This window comes from Mobula hypostoma, chromosome 3 (genome assembly GCF_963921235.1).
Source record: "Mobula hypostoma chromosome 3, sMobHyp1.1, whole genome shotgun sequence".
Lineage (NCBI taxonomy): Eukaryota > Metazoa > Chordata > Chondrichthyes > Myliobatiformes > Myliobatidae > Mobula > Mobula hypostoma.
The window spans coordinates 29,556,398-29,575,411 of NC_086099.1; the positions used below are offsets into that span (position 1 = coordinate 29,556,398).

Genomic DNA, 19,014 nt, shown 5'->3' on the forward strand with positions numbered 1-19,014 from the left:
AACTGTTGAGGCCAGTTCATTAGCTATGTTTAAAAGGAAGTTAGATATGGCCCTTGTGGCTACAGGGGTCAGGGGGTATGGAGGGAAGGCTGGGTTCTGAGTTGGATGATCAGCCATGATCATAATAAATGGCGGTGCAGGCTCGAAGGGCCGAATGGCCTACTCCTGCACCTATTTTCTATGTTTCTATAACCCAGGGACTGCCTGCATTCTGTTTGTAAAGTACTTTGAGATATCCTTGGAAACTATGTCAATATAACTGTATTTCCTGCTAAAAGTGAAAGAAATACAAGGAGACATCATATTCATGCCCCTTTTGCTTCCACATACCAACAACAACTTGGCAGTCCTGAAGGGTCAAAGGAGAAGGGAGGACAGTTTGAGGAGATCTATTTATGGCTGGCTGCTGGACTATAAAACTGGGACGTTTCTGTTTCTCCTGGTCTGAAATTTGACACGTAGAGCAATTTGAGTGTTGATCTAATTATGAGATGAGTAGAACCTGGTTCAATTTGTCACCAATTATATCAGTACAGCAATTCAAATCTACCATACTGCCTGACTTGCTGAGTTCCTCCAGTATTTTGTGTGTGTTGCTCAAGGTTTCCAGCATCTGCAGAATCTTCTTGTGTTTCTATTTTTCTAAACTCTTGATTTAAAAAAATATATATTAATGATCTACTCAAGGTACTGGAATAAAACTGAACGTGAAGGCTTTTGACCTTTGAAGTGGCAGTCTTTTCACCAATCGTGATTTAAGTATTTGTTGTAACTACTCAGTGATGACCAGGAATTTAAAAGATTATGTATCAACCATCTTACCTCGCGCATATTTCACAAAGTCAGTGGCAGACGTGCTGTCCTGCTGCACGTGAAATTAATAATTGATGTCTTGGGTTTGTTGCAAACAAGAGAAAATCTAAGCAACGCACACAAAATGCTGGAGGAACTCAGCAGGCCAGGCAGCAACTATGGAGAAAAGTACAGTCAACACTCCTGCTGAGGGGTCTCGGCCCAAAACGTCGATTGTACTTTTTTCCATAGATGCTGCCTGGCCTGCTGAGTTCGTCCAGCATTTTGTGTGCATTTCCTGGGTTTGTTGGTTCCTTCTAAGCTGCTGTACTGATGCTGGTTTGGATGTTTGAATGCAAAATAAGAAGTTGTAGAGAAATGTAAAGGATTGAAATTAATTCCATTGGAAAGATCTGATGTCAGGGAAAAGTAAAGGGAATTTTGTATGGAAATTCTGAGTGCTGTTTAAATGCCAAGCGCTTGTTTGCAACTTTCAGAAGATTTATACAGTCTGAGTGTTCTGTTTTCTTCTTTAACTCAGTTTGTGTGTAACCCTTTGTGTAGGATTTCAGTTGGTTTAACAATGTACACCAACCACTTGCTGACTGTCCACCAAGAAAATCAGTGTTGGTAAGTATATTGTTGTTGTATATTTAACAAAGTCTGTGCAACACACACACAAAAAGCTGGAGGAATTCAGTAGGTCAAGCAGCATTGATGGAAGTGACATTTTGGGCCAAGACTTCTTCAGGACTGAGAAGGAAGACAGGAGATGCCTGAAATAAACGGGGAAGGGGAATGATGCTGGCTGGAAGGTGATAGGTGAAGCCAAGTGGGTGGGAAAGGTCAATGGCTGGAGAAGAAAGAATCTGATAAAAGCGGAGAGTGGACAATGGGAGAAAGGGAAGGAGTAGGGGACCCAAGAGGAAGTAATCGGCAGGTGAGAAGTAGTGAAAAGTCAGAGATGGGAATGGGGGAGGGAGAATTTTGTTCACCGAAAGGAGAAATTGATGTTTATGCCATCAGATTTGGATGCTACCCAGATGGAATACAAGGTGTTGCTCCTTCACCCTGAGGGTGGCCTCATCTTGGTTGATTGACATGGAATGGGAATTGGAACTAAAATGTTTGGCCACCGGGAAGTTCCGCTTGTGGCAGATAGTGTGGAGGTGCTCAATGAACTGGGCCCTGGACACAATAGACAAACCCAGCAGATTCGCAGGTGAGGTGTTGCCTCCCCTGGAAGGACTGTTTGGGAGGTGGGCGAGGAGGTATATGGGCAGGTGTAACACTTAGGCCACTTGCAGGGATAAGTGTCTGGAGGGAGATTAGTGGGGAAGGAAAATGGGCAAGGGAATCGCGGAGTGAGCGATCCCTGCGGAAAATGGAGGTGGGGAGATAAAGGAATATTTAGCAGTAGGGTCCCTTTGGAGATGGTGGAAGTTCTGGAGGGTAATGTGTTGGATGTGGAGGCTGATGGGATGGAAGGTAAGGACAAGGGGGACTCCATCACTATTACGACGATGTAAAGATGAGGGAAATGGAGGAGATGTAGGTGAGGGCAACATTAATAGTAGAGGGAGGGAAACCCCGCTCTGTAAAAAGGAGGACATCTCTGATGCCCTGGAACAGAAAGCTGCATCCTGAGAACAGATGTGGCAGATACAAATAAATTGAGAAAAGGGAATAGCATTTTTACAGGATATAGGGTTATGGGAATCAGGTTTATGAAAGATACTGGTTGACAGTTTGTCCCCAGAGATGGAGACAAAGAGATCAAGAAAGGAGAGCGAGGTGTCAGAGAATTTAAGGGCAGGATGGAAGCTAGAGGCAAAAATTGACGGGCTGAGCATGGGTGCATGAAGCAGCACCAGTGCAGTTGTGGAGGAAGAGTCAGGGAGAAAAATCTGTTGGAGAGGAGTTGATGACAAAAATCTATTTAGCTTTTCCAGGTTCTTTGTTAGCTGAGAAGTATAATTGAAATTAGTTTGGAAAATTATAAATAGACAGGGACAGGCTTCAGGAGAATTAAACTTCTGACAGGAATTTTTGAATGTGGAACAGATCAGTGCAGTGCAAGGACAGGTCCTTTAGGTCTCCATTGTTGCGCTAAGCCAGTTAAGCTATTGACACCTAATCCCTTCAGCCTGCACATGGTCCATATTGCCCTATTCTCTACGTATCTCAGAGCCTTCTACACACCTCTATCATTTCTACCTCCACCACCACTCTGGCATACACATTCCACTTTTTAAAAATAAACTTGCCCTGAACATTTCTTTTGAATTCCTTAGACACATGCTTTGTAGTATGAGGTATTTTGGTCCTGGGGTGGAAGATACCAGCAAGCTACGCTATCTTTACCTCTCATAGTTTCATAAACTTCTGTCAGCTCCACCGCTCCAGAGAAAACAATGCTAGTTTTCCCAGTCTCTCTTTACGGCATATTTGCTCAAATCCAGGAGGCTTCCCACTAAAGCTCTCCTGCACTGTCTCCTTTCCTGTTGTCTTATAATGGTATGACCAGAATTGAATGCAATACATCAGATGTAGCGAATCATTATAAAATCTTTTGTATTTGGTGCATGGCTTGTCTTCTAAGACTTGGTGGACCCCTTTCAGAGTAATTTCTTTGCCTTTAATATTTTGGAATTTTCTTTTTCAGCTGTACTTTCAAAACTACCAAGCTATGCGTAGTGCATGAATGTGACAGCATAAAAGATGAAGGATGTCTTTCTTGATCCCAAAGGTTCAGCCATTGAATTGTGTCTACTATTTGGTTGCAAGAAAATATGCTAGAAACCTGATGTCGCCAACAGGACAACCAATGGACAGGTTCATTAGAGAATAGTAGAAGACCTGTTGATGAGAAACTTTGGGGAACAAAGTCTAGAGATGACAACCAGGTAACTGAAGGTCCAGTCACCTCAGGCAAGTGGAGGAGGGATGTAGCAAAGTCTGTAGGCTGGAGAGTGAAGGGTGTTTGCTGCTGGGCAAGGTGGGGTGGGGTGAGGTGGAGTGGGTCTGTGGGTGGATTTGTAAACGCTGAGAATTTTGAAACGCATGCCTCTGGAAAGGGAACCCACTGGAACTTTATCAAATTGTTCACGTTACGTGAGTGTTGGAGGAAATGATCTCCAGTTAACGTGATGACATTCAAGATGTTAGAATTTAACTTGAGTAATCTCAGGACTTCACTGTGAGGAAAATGTGGTCATGAAGGCCTGATGATAGCTGTTTCTGCATCTCAGGAGACACAACTCAGAGAATGCAATGATGAAATACACCATTGTCTTCAATGTACTAGAACAACCTTTGCTTGATTGAGGGAAAGGCATCTGAACTTCATCACCATAAACGTAGTGCAAACATATCTACTGGGAAATCGTGATCCCTGTCATTACAAATATCCTCCCCCCCCCCGCCCCCATCATATGCTTCTTAAACCTGGACAGCTTACACGAGGCACCTCAGAACACTGGAGAGGTGCTAGCATTGCTAAATAGATGTGTGGTGGAGAGCATATTGACTGGTTGCATCATGACCTGGTATGAAAACACCAATACCCTTTAACAGAAAATTCTACAAAAAGTAGTGGATACAGTCCAGTCCCTCACGGGCAAAACCCACCCAACCATTGGGCACATCTACGCGGAGCGTTGAAACAGGAAAGCAACATCCATTATCAGACCTTTCTCTCTTCTTGCTGCTGCCATCAGGAAGGACGTACAGGAGCCTCAGGACTCACACCACCAGGTTCAGGAACAGTGATTAACCCATAGCCATCAGGCTTTTGAACTAGTGGGGATAACTTCACTCAACTTTTCTTGTCCCATCACTGAACTGTTCCCACAACCTATGGACTCATTTTCAATTATCTGATTCATCTCATGTTCTCAGTATTATTTATTATTTTTTTTATTTTGTATTTGCACATTGATATTTTGTCCGTCCTGTTGGGTGCAGTCTTTCATTGATTCTATTATGGCTGTTGTATTTATTGAGGTTGCCCACATGAAAATGGATCTCTGGGTTGTATATGGTGACATATGTACTTTAATAATAAATTTACTTTGAACCAATGTCGCTGTCGCCATCCAAACAACCTTTGCAGAAATGAGGCAAAGTTTGCACAACTGGGAAAAGTTGACTCATCTGTCAAGAGTGGAAGCATGTGAAACTGTGATCCTATGTTGCAAGAGAAGGGGAGGGGAGAGGAAGATCAGTGTTAGAACCTGATATCAACATGATTTAAAAAAAACCTCAAATTAATTGAAAACATTAGTATTACATGAATAGCTGTTAATATTTAAACATATTCAGGGTATGTGGAATATTGAACAGGAGTTGTGATGTTAGAGGATTATCCACTCAGTGACCAGTTCATCAGGCACATCTGTACACCTGCTTGTTAATGCAATCAGCCAATCACGTGGCAGCACCTCAATACAGAAAAGCATGCAGACGTGGTCAAGAGGTTCAGTTGTTGTGCAGACCAAACATCAGAATGGGGAAGAAATCTGATCTAAGACCACGAAATGTTTGTTGGTGCCAGACGGGTTGGTTTGAGTATCTTAGAAACTGCTGACCTCCTGCAATTTTCAGGTTCAACAGTCTCTAGAGTTACAGAGAATGGTACAGAAAACAAAAAAAAAAGAAAATCCAGTGAATGGCAGTTCTGTGGGTGAAAATCAGAGATTAGAGGAGAATGGTCAGACAGGTTCAAGTTGACATGAAGGTGACAGTAAGTCAGATAACCACACATTACGACAGTGGTGTGCAGAAGAGCATCTCTAAATGCACAACACGTCGAACCACAAAGTGGATGGGCTGCAGCAGCAGACGATCACAACCCTCTCACTGAATGTCAGGAAAACCAAAAAGCTGATCATTGACGTGAGGAGGAAACCAGAAGTCCATGAGCCAGTCCTCAACAGGGAATCAGAGGTCGGCAACTTTGAATTTCTCAGCATTATCCTTTCAAAGAATTTGTCCTGGGTCCAGCACGCAAGTGTTATCACGAAGAGGGCACTTAGAGGTTAGTGCAGATTTGGCATGTCTTCTAAAACTTTGACAAACTTCTATGGATGCATGGTGGAGAATATACTAACTGGTTGCATCAGAGCAACGGGAACTCCAGTGCTCTTGAATAGACATGCTCAGTCCAGCACAGGTAAAGCCCTCTCCTTCACTGAGCACATTTACAAGGATGCTGTCACAGGAAATCAACATCCTTCATCAAGGATGCCCACCATCCAGGACATGCTCTCTTTTCGCTGCTGCCATCATGAAGGAAGTACGGGAGCCTCAGGACTCGCATCACCAGGCTCGGGAACAGTTATTACCCTCAAACATCAGTCTCTTGAATCAGAGGGGATAACAACAATCACTCCATCACTGAACTGATTCCACAACATATGGACTCACTTTTAAGGATTCTACAACTCATGTTCTCTACTTAGCGCTTTTTAAATTTTTTATTATTATGACTTTTTCTCTATTTTTATATTTGCAGTTCGTTGTCATTTGTACATTGGTTGTTTGCCTGTATTTGTTGTGTGTTTTCATTGATTCTATTCTGTTTCATTGTATTTACTGCAATGCCCACAAGAAATTGGTACTTTGATAATTTACTTTGAACTATGAATACATATTCAATGGCTGCTTTATTAGGTACAGAAGATTCCTAATAAAGTGACCACTGAGTATATGTTGGGATTGAAGGATGCAAATATATAATGTTTGTATGTGAGAAGGTACTCGCCTCTATCCTGTGAGATAGTTGAAAAGTTGGATTTCTGCTTGAAGTTGTCTTGTACCTTTGTTCTTGGTGTGAACTAAAACCATTTCTACCACTATTTATACAAAATTTTCACCTTAAAATAAGCTAATTAATGTGGAAAAACTGACCAGGTATATCTGACTATATTTTCAGATTCTTTGTCTCACTTGCTGTGTATAAATGTCCTGATTTATGCAACAGTGTGCCCTGTTTGCTAGTTGGTTTCTAAGTGAAGAGAATATCCTTCCATTTCAATTTGCCTGTCACAGCATTTCACTATTTAACCTTAAACACAAGAGATTCTGCAGATGCTAGAAATCCAGAGCTACACAAAATGCTGGAGCAACTCAGCAGGTTGGGCAGCATCTATGGAATTGAATAACAGTTGACGTTTTGGGCTGAGACCTTTCATCAGGACTGGAAAGGAGGGGGGAAGATGCCAGAATAAGAAGCTTGATGAGGTTGGTGATGGTGGTGGAGGCAATGTCCTGGTGGTCCTGAGTGGGGTCATTTTCAAGAGGAGGTGACTGAGAGTTGAGTTCTGGCCTCAGCGAGTTCAGTTTGCCAGACAACAGCACCCCCTTGTCTGCGAGTTTGATGGTAAGGTTGGGATTGGTGTGGAGAGAGTGGAGGGCAGTGCATTCAGAGAGGGCAAGGTTCGAAGAGGAGAGAGGATTGCTGAAGTCGAGTCAGTTGATATCTTGTTTGCAATTAGAGATGAAAAGATCCACAGCAGCGTGTCCAAGGAGAGGTGGAAGGTTGGAGCTGGGAGAAGAGGTCATCGGTGTAGGGTGGGGAATTCTAGCTGAAGAAGTGTGCTTGGAGACCGAGGCGACAGAAGAGCTGGATGTCGTGGTGAGTGCTGAGCTCACTGAGGTACGAGCAAAGGGGGACAAAGGTAAGGCCCTTGTTGAGTCCGGAACATTCTGTCTCAGAGAGGGGAAGCTCAGAGGGCATGGAGAAGACATGGCAGAGATTCGAGCAGGGATCAAAGGGGGGACGAGAGTTGGTGTCAGAGGAGAGGGGAGGGTTGAGGTGTTCAGGGAAGGTAGGGTGGGAGGAAGATGGAGGCTCTGAGGACCCAAAAGGTATTTACCCTTTCTATTTTAGCTTTTCTTTCCAGCATTCCTGTTAACTATCTCCATTTTATGGTGAGCAGAATTTAATTAACACGTGCACAAAATGCTGGAGGAACTCAGCAAGTCAGGCAGCATCTATGGATGACAATAAACAGTTGACATTTCAGGCTGAGACACTTTATCAGATCTGGAAAGAAAGGGGGCAGGAGCCAGAATAAGAAGGTGGGGAGGAGAAGGAGTACAAGCTGGCAGATGATAGGTGAGACCAGCTGCGGGGTAGGGTAGGTGGGTGGGGGAGGGGATGAAGTGTGAATTTGGAAGGGGATAGGTGAAAGACCCAAAAGGGGAAGGGGGAAGAAAAAGGAATCTGATGGAAGATGGGAAGGAGCAAGTGAAGCAGAGGGAGGTAATAGGCATGTAAGAAGAAAAATGGTGAGAAGAAAACCAGAATGGGGAATATTCTCCTCCATTGATGCTGCCCGACTTGCTGGGCTCCGTCATTTCATTTGTGTTACTCAAGATTTCCACTACCTGCAGAATTTCAATATCTGATCAGCACACGACAGAAATCGATACTGGTACCTTCAGTGTATTTCTACCTGTGTGTTAACTTGGATGTTAATATAGAAGGAAGGATTACTAAGTTCGCAAATATGTAAAATTGGTGGTGGTGTGGATAGTGAAAAGGATTGTCTGGAGCTGCAGAAAAATATTGACATACTGGTAAATTGGACAGAGCAGTGGCAGATGGCATTTAATAGTGATGAGTGTGAAGTGATCCATTTTGAATAAAATCGGACAAACACAACTAAGAATAGTGTTCTGGGAATTAGTAAGGAGCAGTGTACAAGTCCAGAGATTTCTACATCTGGCAGCAAAGACAGGGTGGTAAGAGAATGCATACTGGATACTAGCCTTCATTAACTGGGTAATACAATATAAGAGTAAGGAAGTTGTGGTACAGCTTTATAATATTGATGAAGATACAACCAGAGTATGTGCAGTTTTGGTTACCTTATTGTTGAAGTTGTATATCATTAAAAGGATTTTGTTGGGTTATGTAGATAATTGATGCATTATTAACTGTTATTTGCAAAGTACCGTACAAATGGAGAAAAGACATGGCTCAATTTGGTATTCCCATTGAGAAAGCCTAAATTCAGTCTCTTTACCTCATCTGTCTGTTCACCAACTAGATTTACACTTAATTGCTTTCTAGAATGCAGTCCACACATAGTGCTGTTTTATTGTCTTGCAATCCTTATGTATGATGTTCTTAAAGGTAAACGTGTTCTCAACGTGGATACAAGTAAATGACTGTTTTGGCTAATGTTTCCTTCTTTCCTAAGGTACTCTTCCCACACAGTTCTGCACTGCCACGTAAAACCACTCTGCCCTGGTTTGGTATCTTGGAACCAAAATCAGAAATAAAGGCTTAAATGCTGCTGTTCCCAACACTGAACTTTGTCAAGTAACTGCTGTTACCCAGCTGGTCACCGTTTTATTAATATCCCTCCCAGCAAACCTCTATTCAGATCCCTAAACAGTCCTTACAGGTGAGGCAACACTTCACCTGCAAACCTGCCGGGGTTGTCTATTGTGTCTGGTGCTCCCGATGCGGCCTTCCCTACATCGGTGAGACCTGTTGTAAATTGGGAGGATTACTTTGTCGAGGACCTCCCCTCCATCCACTAAAAGTGGAACTTCTGGGTGGCCTATCATTTTAATTCTGATTTCCATTCCGACATGTCGGTCCATGGCTTCTTGTGCCAACAATGAGGCCACCCTCGGTGTGGATTACCAACACCTTATATTCCGCCTGGGTGGTCTCCAACCTGATGGTATGAATACTGAGATCTCCTTGTGGTTTAAAAAAAAAAAAAAAAAAATTCCCTCCCCCTCCCCACTTTTTCTGTTCCCCATTCTAGCCTCTTGCCTCTTCTCACCAACCTATCACCTTCTGTTAACCCTCCTCCTTGCTGTAACCGGGCGACCATCGAATCTTATTCATTATCGTTAAAAGGGTACTTAGGCATCCATCCGGGTAATGCTAGAATAGTTGTCTGTGCCTTTAAGTGGAGACAGTGATGTCATTATACACGCGCAGGATAGTGGGGAGACTATTTTTGTTTTCGGCAGAAGAAGCTGGTGGGGCTTTGGGATTAAGTTCCTCCCAAAGATACTGGGCATGTTGAGGAACGGTGAGCATTAATTGATGATATCCATATGAATTTGTTTATGCTTGTTAGCGAATCGAGAATATTGGTAATTTGACATGTTTTACATGTGGATGCTTTAGATTTTCACAAGTGAAGGCATCGGCACTGTACAGCGTGGATTGTGCAAAGTTCCTTACCGGCCAAGTAGGTCAGTCTTCTTGTAATTTAACTACCAGGCAATATCTTGTAAAAGTTGTACCAAAGTGTAGCTTTTGTCTAACTTTATTGTATCATGACTGATTGTGAATGTAACAGCATAACGTGAATGTTTAGTCTCTGTTTGGAAGCTTAGCAAGTGCATACTAAAAGGGAGTAGATGTCTTAGATGAGATGTATTTGCTTACATTTTCGTTGCTATGTATAAGGTACAGGGTTGGTGGGATTCTAATGTTATTTGTATTGTGTTCCTTCAGAAGTGCCACTAAGTTATTAGTTCCATATTACTGTAGTTTTGTGCGGTTTGCTTTATGTATTTTTATACTGCATACGCAATTTGTTGATACACAAGTGCGTGGATCGAAAGTTAAACTGAGATTGTAACGGCAGGAACTGGTTGTAAATTCGTTCGTTTTGTTTTGAGACCCTCTTCCGGCACTAAAACATCTAAAACAGATAAAGGAATTAAAACCCCCAAAAAATTTGTTATCCTGAGTGCGTACTTTTCCCCAGGCTACAAAATTCCCTTTCTCCTATGGCTCACTCTCCTCTCCAATCAGATTCCTTCCTCTCCAGCCCTTCATCTTTCCTACCCTATTGGTTTCAACTATCACCTTCTTGCCTTCCTCCTTCCCCCTCCCTCCCACCTGTATTCTGGCATCCTCCCCTTTCCTTTCCAGTACTGAAGAAGAGACTTGCTCCAAAATATTTCTGTAGATGTTGCCTGACCTGCTGAGTTTCTCCAACATTTTGTGTGTGTTGCTTTGGATTTCCAGCATCTGCAGAATTTTTCGTGTTCACCATTTTATTGGTTGTTTCCCCTTGTGTCTGCCTGCGTAGCCACTGTTTACACACTATTGGGTACAACAATAGGGCTTTTACATTCCGACTGTCGCCCCGAATTTGCCCAGTGAACACGTGCATGGCAGATTTTGAATCTTCATCATTATTGGATAAAACTGAAGCGCATAACCATTTGAATGCTGTTTTTCAAGAGGGGTCCTGATGGAAGGTCTTGGCTTGAGACGTTATGTCTTTCTTCCTCTCCTCAGATGCTGCCTGACCTGCTGAGTTCCACCAGCATTGTGTGTGTGTGTGTGTTGGTGTTACTTTGGATTTCCAGCATGTGCAGAATCTCTTGTGTTCTCAGTATGGGTGTTTTCTAAATTTCCAATACCAGTACTAATTTTTAATAACTCTCAATATGATTTAATGTATAATTAAGAGTGAAAGACTTGTAATTAACCTTTTCAGAAGAGTTGTTAGTATTAATTCAATGTCTAATCATTGTAAAAATGCACATCATTGATGAGGTTAAAAAGTAAAATGTCCTGTTTTACTGTATTGAATGCTCTTCCTTCCAATTACTTCATGCTTTGAACTTCCAAAATTCTTGTTGACCAGAGCATTCTGGAAGTCCATTTATGCTCTGTAAACTATTTAGTATTGGATCGCATTTCACTCACACTGAAGTTTAATGGTATGCATTTATACAGATTAATGGCTTTAGAAGAGCTTTAATTCTCAATTATAAAGTATTATGGGTCTTGATGGTGCTTTGCAGAGAAGCTGGAAGAGGGGAATTGTAACTTGGTAATGTTGTCGCTTGTTTTTTCTGTCACTTGCCATCTCCTATTCCCCATCCCAAGCTGAAATAGGTCATGTGGTTTAATTTGGCTCTGATGCTCTTTTACAGATGCTTTTAACAGAAGGGTTGTGCATAAATGCAGTTATTGCCAGCCCTTCGTCCTTCCATTGTAATTGCAAAGGCAACAGCTGGGTAGTCTCTTTAGTCATTGTAAGTTGCTTGCTTTTTGTATCATATTAATTTGTAAAAATTAAGTTTTCCCATTTCCTAATTCTGTTTGCTTTATTTTTCTTTTGCTGAAAGTGGTTGAAGTTCTGCAGTCTGATAATAATGGTTTTAAACGACGCTTCTGTGGCCACTGTTATGATCTCCAGCACTAAACTATTTTTGGCAAGGTTTATTAGTCTAGATGTAAACATGAATTTATCCTAATAAGTTTTTAAGATCTTTTCTCATGAGGTGTGCAAGGTATTAATTAATTAGAGCTGTATTGAACTTAATTTGGAAAAAAAATTAATATTAATAGTTGAAACATGACAAAAATTGGACTTTACAGTAAAATATGCCAGAATCCAATGCTAAAATTTTCTTGTTTGTAATTAATGTGACAAACATATGAAGAATGAAAGTAATGTCCAATGAGCAGTCATTCCTCACTGAAGAGCTGAATTCTATACATCAAGTAGGCTCAATACAATTTTTCTTTCCCCATGTTAGGTTCATATTAGGTTCTTTTTGTTACCTTAATGATACATGAATTTAAACCCCACTGTATTTCTGAGAGTAATATTGGATATTTGTTTCTGCAGCTTTATTTTTTAAAAAAATCACGGTCCTGACGAAATCCTTTCTTCAGATTTGTGGATGGGTGAAATCCTCGATGGCAATTCCTGGCCCGGTGATGCAGGTGGTGATACAAGGTCCTCTGTCTTGCAGCAGGGTAAAGATGAGGAAGAACTATTGGAAACTATAAATGATCCCCTTGGAAATTCTGAGCAACAAGTAGAGGGAACTTCTCCGAATGTACCAAGTTTGGCAGATTGCAACACTTCAAACTCTGCGAAAATGGAAAAGAAGAAAAAGGAGGATTCTATAACCAACAAGGGAAAGCAAAGAAAATCTGCTTCAGTTGTAACGCAATTAATGGGAACAGGTAGCTTAGTTGTTTTATCAATATCTTAAATTGTAATCTATCTGTTGTTCGTAAAATTACTACCTGTGACTAAAATCTGACTTATAAAAGATATGCATGCTATTATGAGATGACCTTCTACTTTAGGAACATCTAGAGAATTCAAGTTTGCAGCATGAAGGATGTTAATTATTTATAGAATGCTCACAATGTTTTCTCTGAAAAGGTTTATTTCCAGATGATGTACAAGAATAATAAAATTAGCATAGAAATTCACAGCACAGGAGACCATTCCATGGCGGTACTTGGGTTAATTTATGGATTTAGCGATACAGCGTGGAGGAGGCTATTCTGGTCCTTTGAGCTGTGCTGCCCCAGCAACCCTGCAACCCCTATTAACCCATACCTAGTCACAGGACAATTAACCTACCCGCTACATCTTTGGAATGTGGGAAGAAACCGGAGGGCCTGGAATAAAACCCCATGCATTCCACAGGAAGGACATACAGAGACTCCTTATGGAACGATGTCAGAATTGAACTCCGAGCGCTGGAATGCCACAAGCTGTAATAGCGTTGTGCTAACTGCTATGCCACCGTGGTTAATCTCTCATCTCAGCACTTGTTCTGTGGGTTATGCCTCCAAAAGCCTATCCAGATATGTACTTAAATATGTTGGTACTTTATGTCTCTTCTACCCTTTCAGGCAGTGAGTTCTAGACCCCTCTGCTCATTAGATGATTTTTTTTTTATGCCAAAAGGTTTGTGGATCCGGCTGGTAAGACAGAAAGACACAAATTCCCCTTAGCGGTTTCAAAACTTCATTCATAAGGACAGAATAAAGCAAGCATTAAAATACTTATCCAGATGTGCGTGGCCCCCCTCACTGCAGCATTTCATATCAGTGGGTATAGAAGTAGAGGGGCCGGGGGCTCAGTACGGAATCTGCTGGGGCCTCACTGATGTGCTGGATTGTGAACTGTGCTGCGGATTGGGCAGGGTGAGAGGCGAGAATGCCTGTGCATGTCTAGATGACTTCTAATCCCTCTAGCAAAGAACTTAAATCCATGTTGTTTACTTACAAACTGTGCGGCTAAGGGAAATGAGTCCCTTCTGTTTACCCAGTGTACATTACTCCGTTAAATGTAATGGGGAGAAGGCAGGAGAATGGGGTTGAGAGGGATAATAAGTCAACCAAGATTGAATGGTGGAGCAAACTTGGTGGGCCAAATGGCCTAATTCTGCTCCTTTATTTAACTGTCTTTGTGGTCTTAAACTATTTTCAGTCTCCATTGTTCTAGAGGAACTAACTCCAGACTAAACCATCTCTTATCATGACTGTAATGACCCTGCAACCTCACATACTTAGCATTTTCCACAGCGTTATCATGTTTTTCTCTGTTGTGCAGTAAAGAACTTTTACGCTGACCTAGAAGTAGTGCAGTTAATATTTCATTTTGTGTTATCTGAACATCCTTGTCCTGGCCAAACAAGAAGCACCACATCCAATATGCTCTTTTAATCACCTCACTTACCTGGCCTTGTGTTCAGGGATTTGGCAACACACAATTGATGTTACTGTTGAGTTAACCAAAAAAAAACCTTATCAGCCTTTTCTAATGTTGCAACATGCATAGTCCTGCTTGTAATGTCACTGTCACAGATTGTACGGAAAGATAGGCAGCAAGGAGACCTTATCCCAAACTAGTGCTTACCACGTTATTTTCACAAGTCCCAGAGTAGATTTGAAGATTATTTTTCTCTCTCTTCACTCCGTCTCAGCCCTGCTTTGTGAACGGCGAGGGCAGACGCAGAACAGTAAAAAAGCAAAATAGAAGGGGAGATTTGATTGACGTCCAGTATCAGATTCATTCAATTATCATGTACATCAAAACATACGGTGTATTGTATCGATGGCGTTGCCCACCAACGCAACCTAAGAATGTGCTGGACATGCCTGGGAAGTATTGTCACACATTCCAGCACCAACATAGCATGTTCACCATGTTCAGCAGAACAACACTGCATAACAAGCCCCGTTCCCACCCTTGCACACACAGACAAAGCTTCGACCCCAGGACAGGCTGCCTCCTGCCCTGGAGCCAACGGTTCCTGGTCCTGGTCTCTCAGACTCGTAGGTGTCAGGCAATGAGGCACTGTTAGATCGGATTGTGGGGAATGAGGAGGGTCACTTAATTCACATGTTAGATGGAGAACACTTGGGGAGAAGTGATCATCACATAATGAGGCTTGGTTAATAAGGAAATGTCCAAAGTGAAATTTCACTGGGTTAAGAAGGGACCCAAAAATCAAATCAAAACTGCAGATGCTGTAAATCTGAAACAAAATTAGAAACTGCTTGGAAAAAACTCAGTGATTCGGACAGAATCTGTGGAGGAGGAGGCGACCCATCCAGGATTGAATGGAACAAAATAATGGGAGTAAAACTCAAAGAACAAAGGTAAAAGTGAGACTAGATATTTCTGAGTATGGGCTAGGCATCTTGTCACAAAGGAAAAAGGCAGAGTTAACAAAGCCAAAGTTCCTTGGATGACAAGGAAAGTGAAGATAACGAAGGGAAAAAGCTATCCGATCAACGTTAGTTGAATAACACCATTAAGAACCGGCCTGAGCACACTCTGAGTGGAAAGGAAAAAAAGGAAAATGTAACTAAGAATGCGAGAAGAGTATTAGCAGTTAAAGCCTTCACATGAGATGAAGGTTCTTAATCTGAAACGTTGACTCTCCATTTCCCTCCTCAGATACTGCCTGACCTGCTGAGTTTCTGCAACAGTTTCAGATTCCAGCCCTTCAGTCTCTCGCCTCTCATAGAGAGGTGACTACCAGTTATCATATAAGGAATCCAAAAATAGTCAATGAATGTATAAATAGAAAGCCGGCACTAGGTGGAAGGTGTAACCCATTAGGTATAAAGAAAGTAAATCTTTTCTAATGTTGATAGTCATTGTGATAGATGTAAAACTGAGATAGCTACACTGACATATATGTTTTGGTCTTGTTCTATATTGGAACAGTTCTGGAAGTCGGTTTTTTCAACAATTTCTAAAGCACTTAAAATTAATTTACAACCTAATAAATTAACTGTGCTTTTTGGAATAATTCCTCAAAATATTTATGGTATTTCTGTGTCTGACCAACATGTTATTGCATTTGTTACATTGATAGCTAGGAGGGCCATTTTGTTGAAGTGGAAGGATATATCAGCTCCCACTTTGTCACGATGGTTCTCTCAAGTGATGTTATGTCTTAGTTTGGAGAAAATTAGAAGTCGAACCTTTGAACCTTTATTTGACTTTGAGAAAAGATGGGGCTCATTTACTCGTTATTATCATTTGAGTTAATTGATATAATTTTTCCATGATCTAATTGTAAATTTTTTAGTATATTTTCTTGCTGGCGGTTTGATGTTTATTTTTAGAAGCTTTTTGTATGACGCATGACTCTGGGGTTGTACACGTAATGGGTTCTTTCTTTTTCTCTCACTTTTCTTCTTAGTAGGTTTTTTTTGTTATCACAAAATTTTTTTTCAATCTTTAAGATGTTTTTTTTTGAGGCATTGTAAGTGTGGTTACTTCTATGTACTCATGTTATTTTTCCTGTATAATATAACAATAAAAAGATTTGAAAAGAAAGGAATAAAGAAAGTACATTGCAGCAGAAGGAGTAGCTGGAATGCCCAGAAATAAAATTGGCCATCATGCTTCATCTGAACTAGAATGTTTACATATAATATTGTCCTATCTGTACATAGAGATGGAGTAGAATACACAGCTTTTCCTGCACTTTCCATTGCTCTGTGCAATTTTTATTTTAGAGATGCAGTACAGTAACAGGCCCTGTTTGTCCAACAGCTGCACTACCCAGTTACACCCATGTGACTAATTAATGTACTAATTAATGTGGAAGGAAACTCAAGCACCCAGAGGAAGCCCATGCTGTCTCGGGAAGAACATGTAGATGCCAGCAGAATTAAACTCTGGTTACTGGAGTTACTGATGCAAACTTTTATACTACTGCGCCTCCCCCCCGCCCCCCACCGATCACCCTGGGCATCTCTGAGTGTCCTTGATAATTGCTCTCATGGAAATTGTTTAAAAGATTTGTTTAATTACTTCAGGAAGAATTGGATGGGCATTAGGTTTTTGGCTTTGTCCATCAGAGTACGTGTGAACATCAAATCCATAGAATCACATACATCATGGAGGAGTAATTTGTCCCACATAACTCTGTAAACTTTTCTCTTCAAATATTTATTCAATTTCCTTCTGAAATAGAGAATCATTTTCATCAACCGTGCCGCAGATTGTAACACTTACATATATAAAAACTTAATTCATCTTATTTTCAAGGACTCTTCATCTCATGTTCTTGATATTGCTTTTTTTTTGGTGCATTAGCACCGTTAGTTGTCTCTTGCACATTGGTTGTTTGTCCTGTTGGGTGCAGTCTTTCATTGGTTCTATTATGTTTCTTGGATCTACTGTGTATGTCTAAAAGCAAACATATATGTCAACATATGTATATGGTGACATAAATGTACTTTGATAAATTTATTTTGAACTTTTGAACTATGAACTTAAATTTCTTGTTTTTGATTATAATCCTGTCAATGAAAATGGTCCCACTGTACTAATTTTATAATACTACAACCTTAAGCAAAACCATTCAGCCCATCAAGTACATAAAACCATTAGATATAGGAACAGTATTGGGCCATTTGGCCCATTGAGTGCTCCGCCATTTCATCATGGCTGATCCATTTTCCTCTCAGCCCCGGTCTCCTGCCTTCTGCGCGTATCCCTTCATGCCCTGACTAATCAAGAACCTATCAGCCTTAAAGATACCCAATGACTTGGCATCCACAGCCGCCCCTGGCAATTAATGCCACTCTCTGGCTTAAGAAATTCCTTCTCATTTCCATTCTAAAAGGAAGCCCCTCTATTCTGAAGCTGTGTCCTATGGTCTTGGACTCTCCCATCATAAGAAACATCCTCTTCACAACCCTCTTTTGAGGCCTTTCAACATTTGATATGTTTCATGAGGTCACCCCTCATTCTTCTGAATTCCAGTGAATACAGGCCCAGAGTCATCAAATGCTCTTCATATGCTTTTCGTGCACCTTCTTAGAACCATCTGCAATGTCAGCACATCCTTTCTTAGATAAAGGGCCCAAACTGCTGTTCAGTGTCGCCTCTCTTTTACACTTTATGTATCTGAAGAACTTTATGATATACTCTTTAATATTATTGACTAGCTTCCCCTTGTATTTCATTTTTTCCTCCTTAATGATTTTTTTTACTTGCTTTCTGTTGGTTTTTAAAAACTTCCCGATCCTCTAACTTCCTACAAAGTTTTTCTCTAATATAAGCCCGCTCTTTGGCTTTTATGTTTGTTTTGGCTTCTCTTGTTAGCCACAGTTGTGTCATCTTGCCTTTAGAACACTTCTTCCTCTTTGGGGTGTATACAGTATGTTGTGTGCATTCTGAATTGCTCTCACAAATTCCAGCCATTACTGCTCTACCATCATTCCTGCCAGTGTTCTTTTCCAATCAATTTTGGTCAGCTCCTCTCTCATGCCTCTGTAACTCTATTTACTCCAGTGTGATACTGATACATCTGACTTTAGTTTCTCCTCCTCAAATTAAAGGGTGAATTCTACTATATTATGATCACTTGCCTAAGGGTTCCTTTACCTTAAGGTCTGTGATCAATTCTGGTTCATTGCACAAGACCCAATCCAGAAAAGCTGATCACCTAGTGGGCTCAACAACAAGCTGCTCTAAAAAGCCACCTTGAAGGCATTCTAGAAATTCACTTTCTTGGGATCCAGCACCAACCTGATTTTCTGAATCTACCTGCATATCGAAATCCCCCATGACTATTAAAACATTGCCCTTTTGGCATGCATTTTCTATCTCCCATTGTAATTTGTAGACCACACTTCTGTTTGGGTGTCTCTACAGTGCCTATATATATATATATATATATTCACCTCTCTTGGAAGTTTTCATGTTTTTTTGTTTTACAACATTGAATTACAGTGGATTTAATTTGTTTTTTTGACACTGATCAACAGAAAAATACTCTATCATGTCAAAGTGAAAGCATCTCTACAAAGATGCCACTCGTTTCTAATATTTTGATTTCATTTTTTTAACTATCGGAGAAACGCCACTCCCTCTGCCTTTCTGCCTGTCCTTTTGAAACAATGTATATCCCTAGACGCTAAGCTCCCAGCTATAATCT

At 41.0% G+C, this 19,014-nt stretch overlaps 1 protein-coding gene across 6 annotated transcripts in view; it reads left to right on the forward strand.

The window, feature by feature from the left end:
* LOC134343916 (long-chain-fatty-acid--CoA ligase ACSBG2-like) overlaps positions 1–19,014 on the forward strand; it is a 103,327-nt gene that overhangs the window by 17,291 nt on the left and 67,022 nt on the right. For 4 of the 6 annotated variants that reach the window (XM_063042833.1, XM_063042831.1, XM_063042834.1 and 1 more), the window contains exon 2: positions 12,426–12,769. In XM_063042833.1, the coding sequence (XP_062898903.1) occupies positions 12,481–12,769 (289 nt within the window). In that variant the 5' untranslated portion in view covers positions 12,426–12,480. Of the gene's footprint in view, positions 1–1,356; positions 1,423–3,680; positions 3,699–11,724; positions 11,827–12,425; positions 12,770–19,014 lie in introns of those variants that run through there. The other 2 variants (XM_063042832.1, XM_063042835.1) reach the window with 2 other exon arrangements.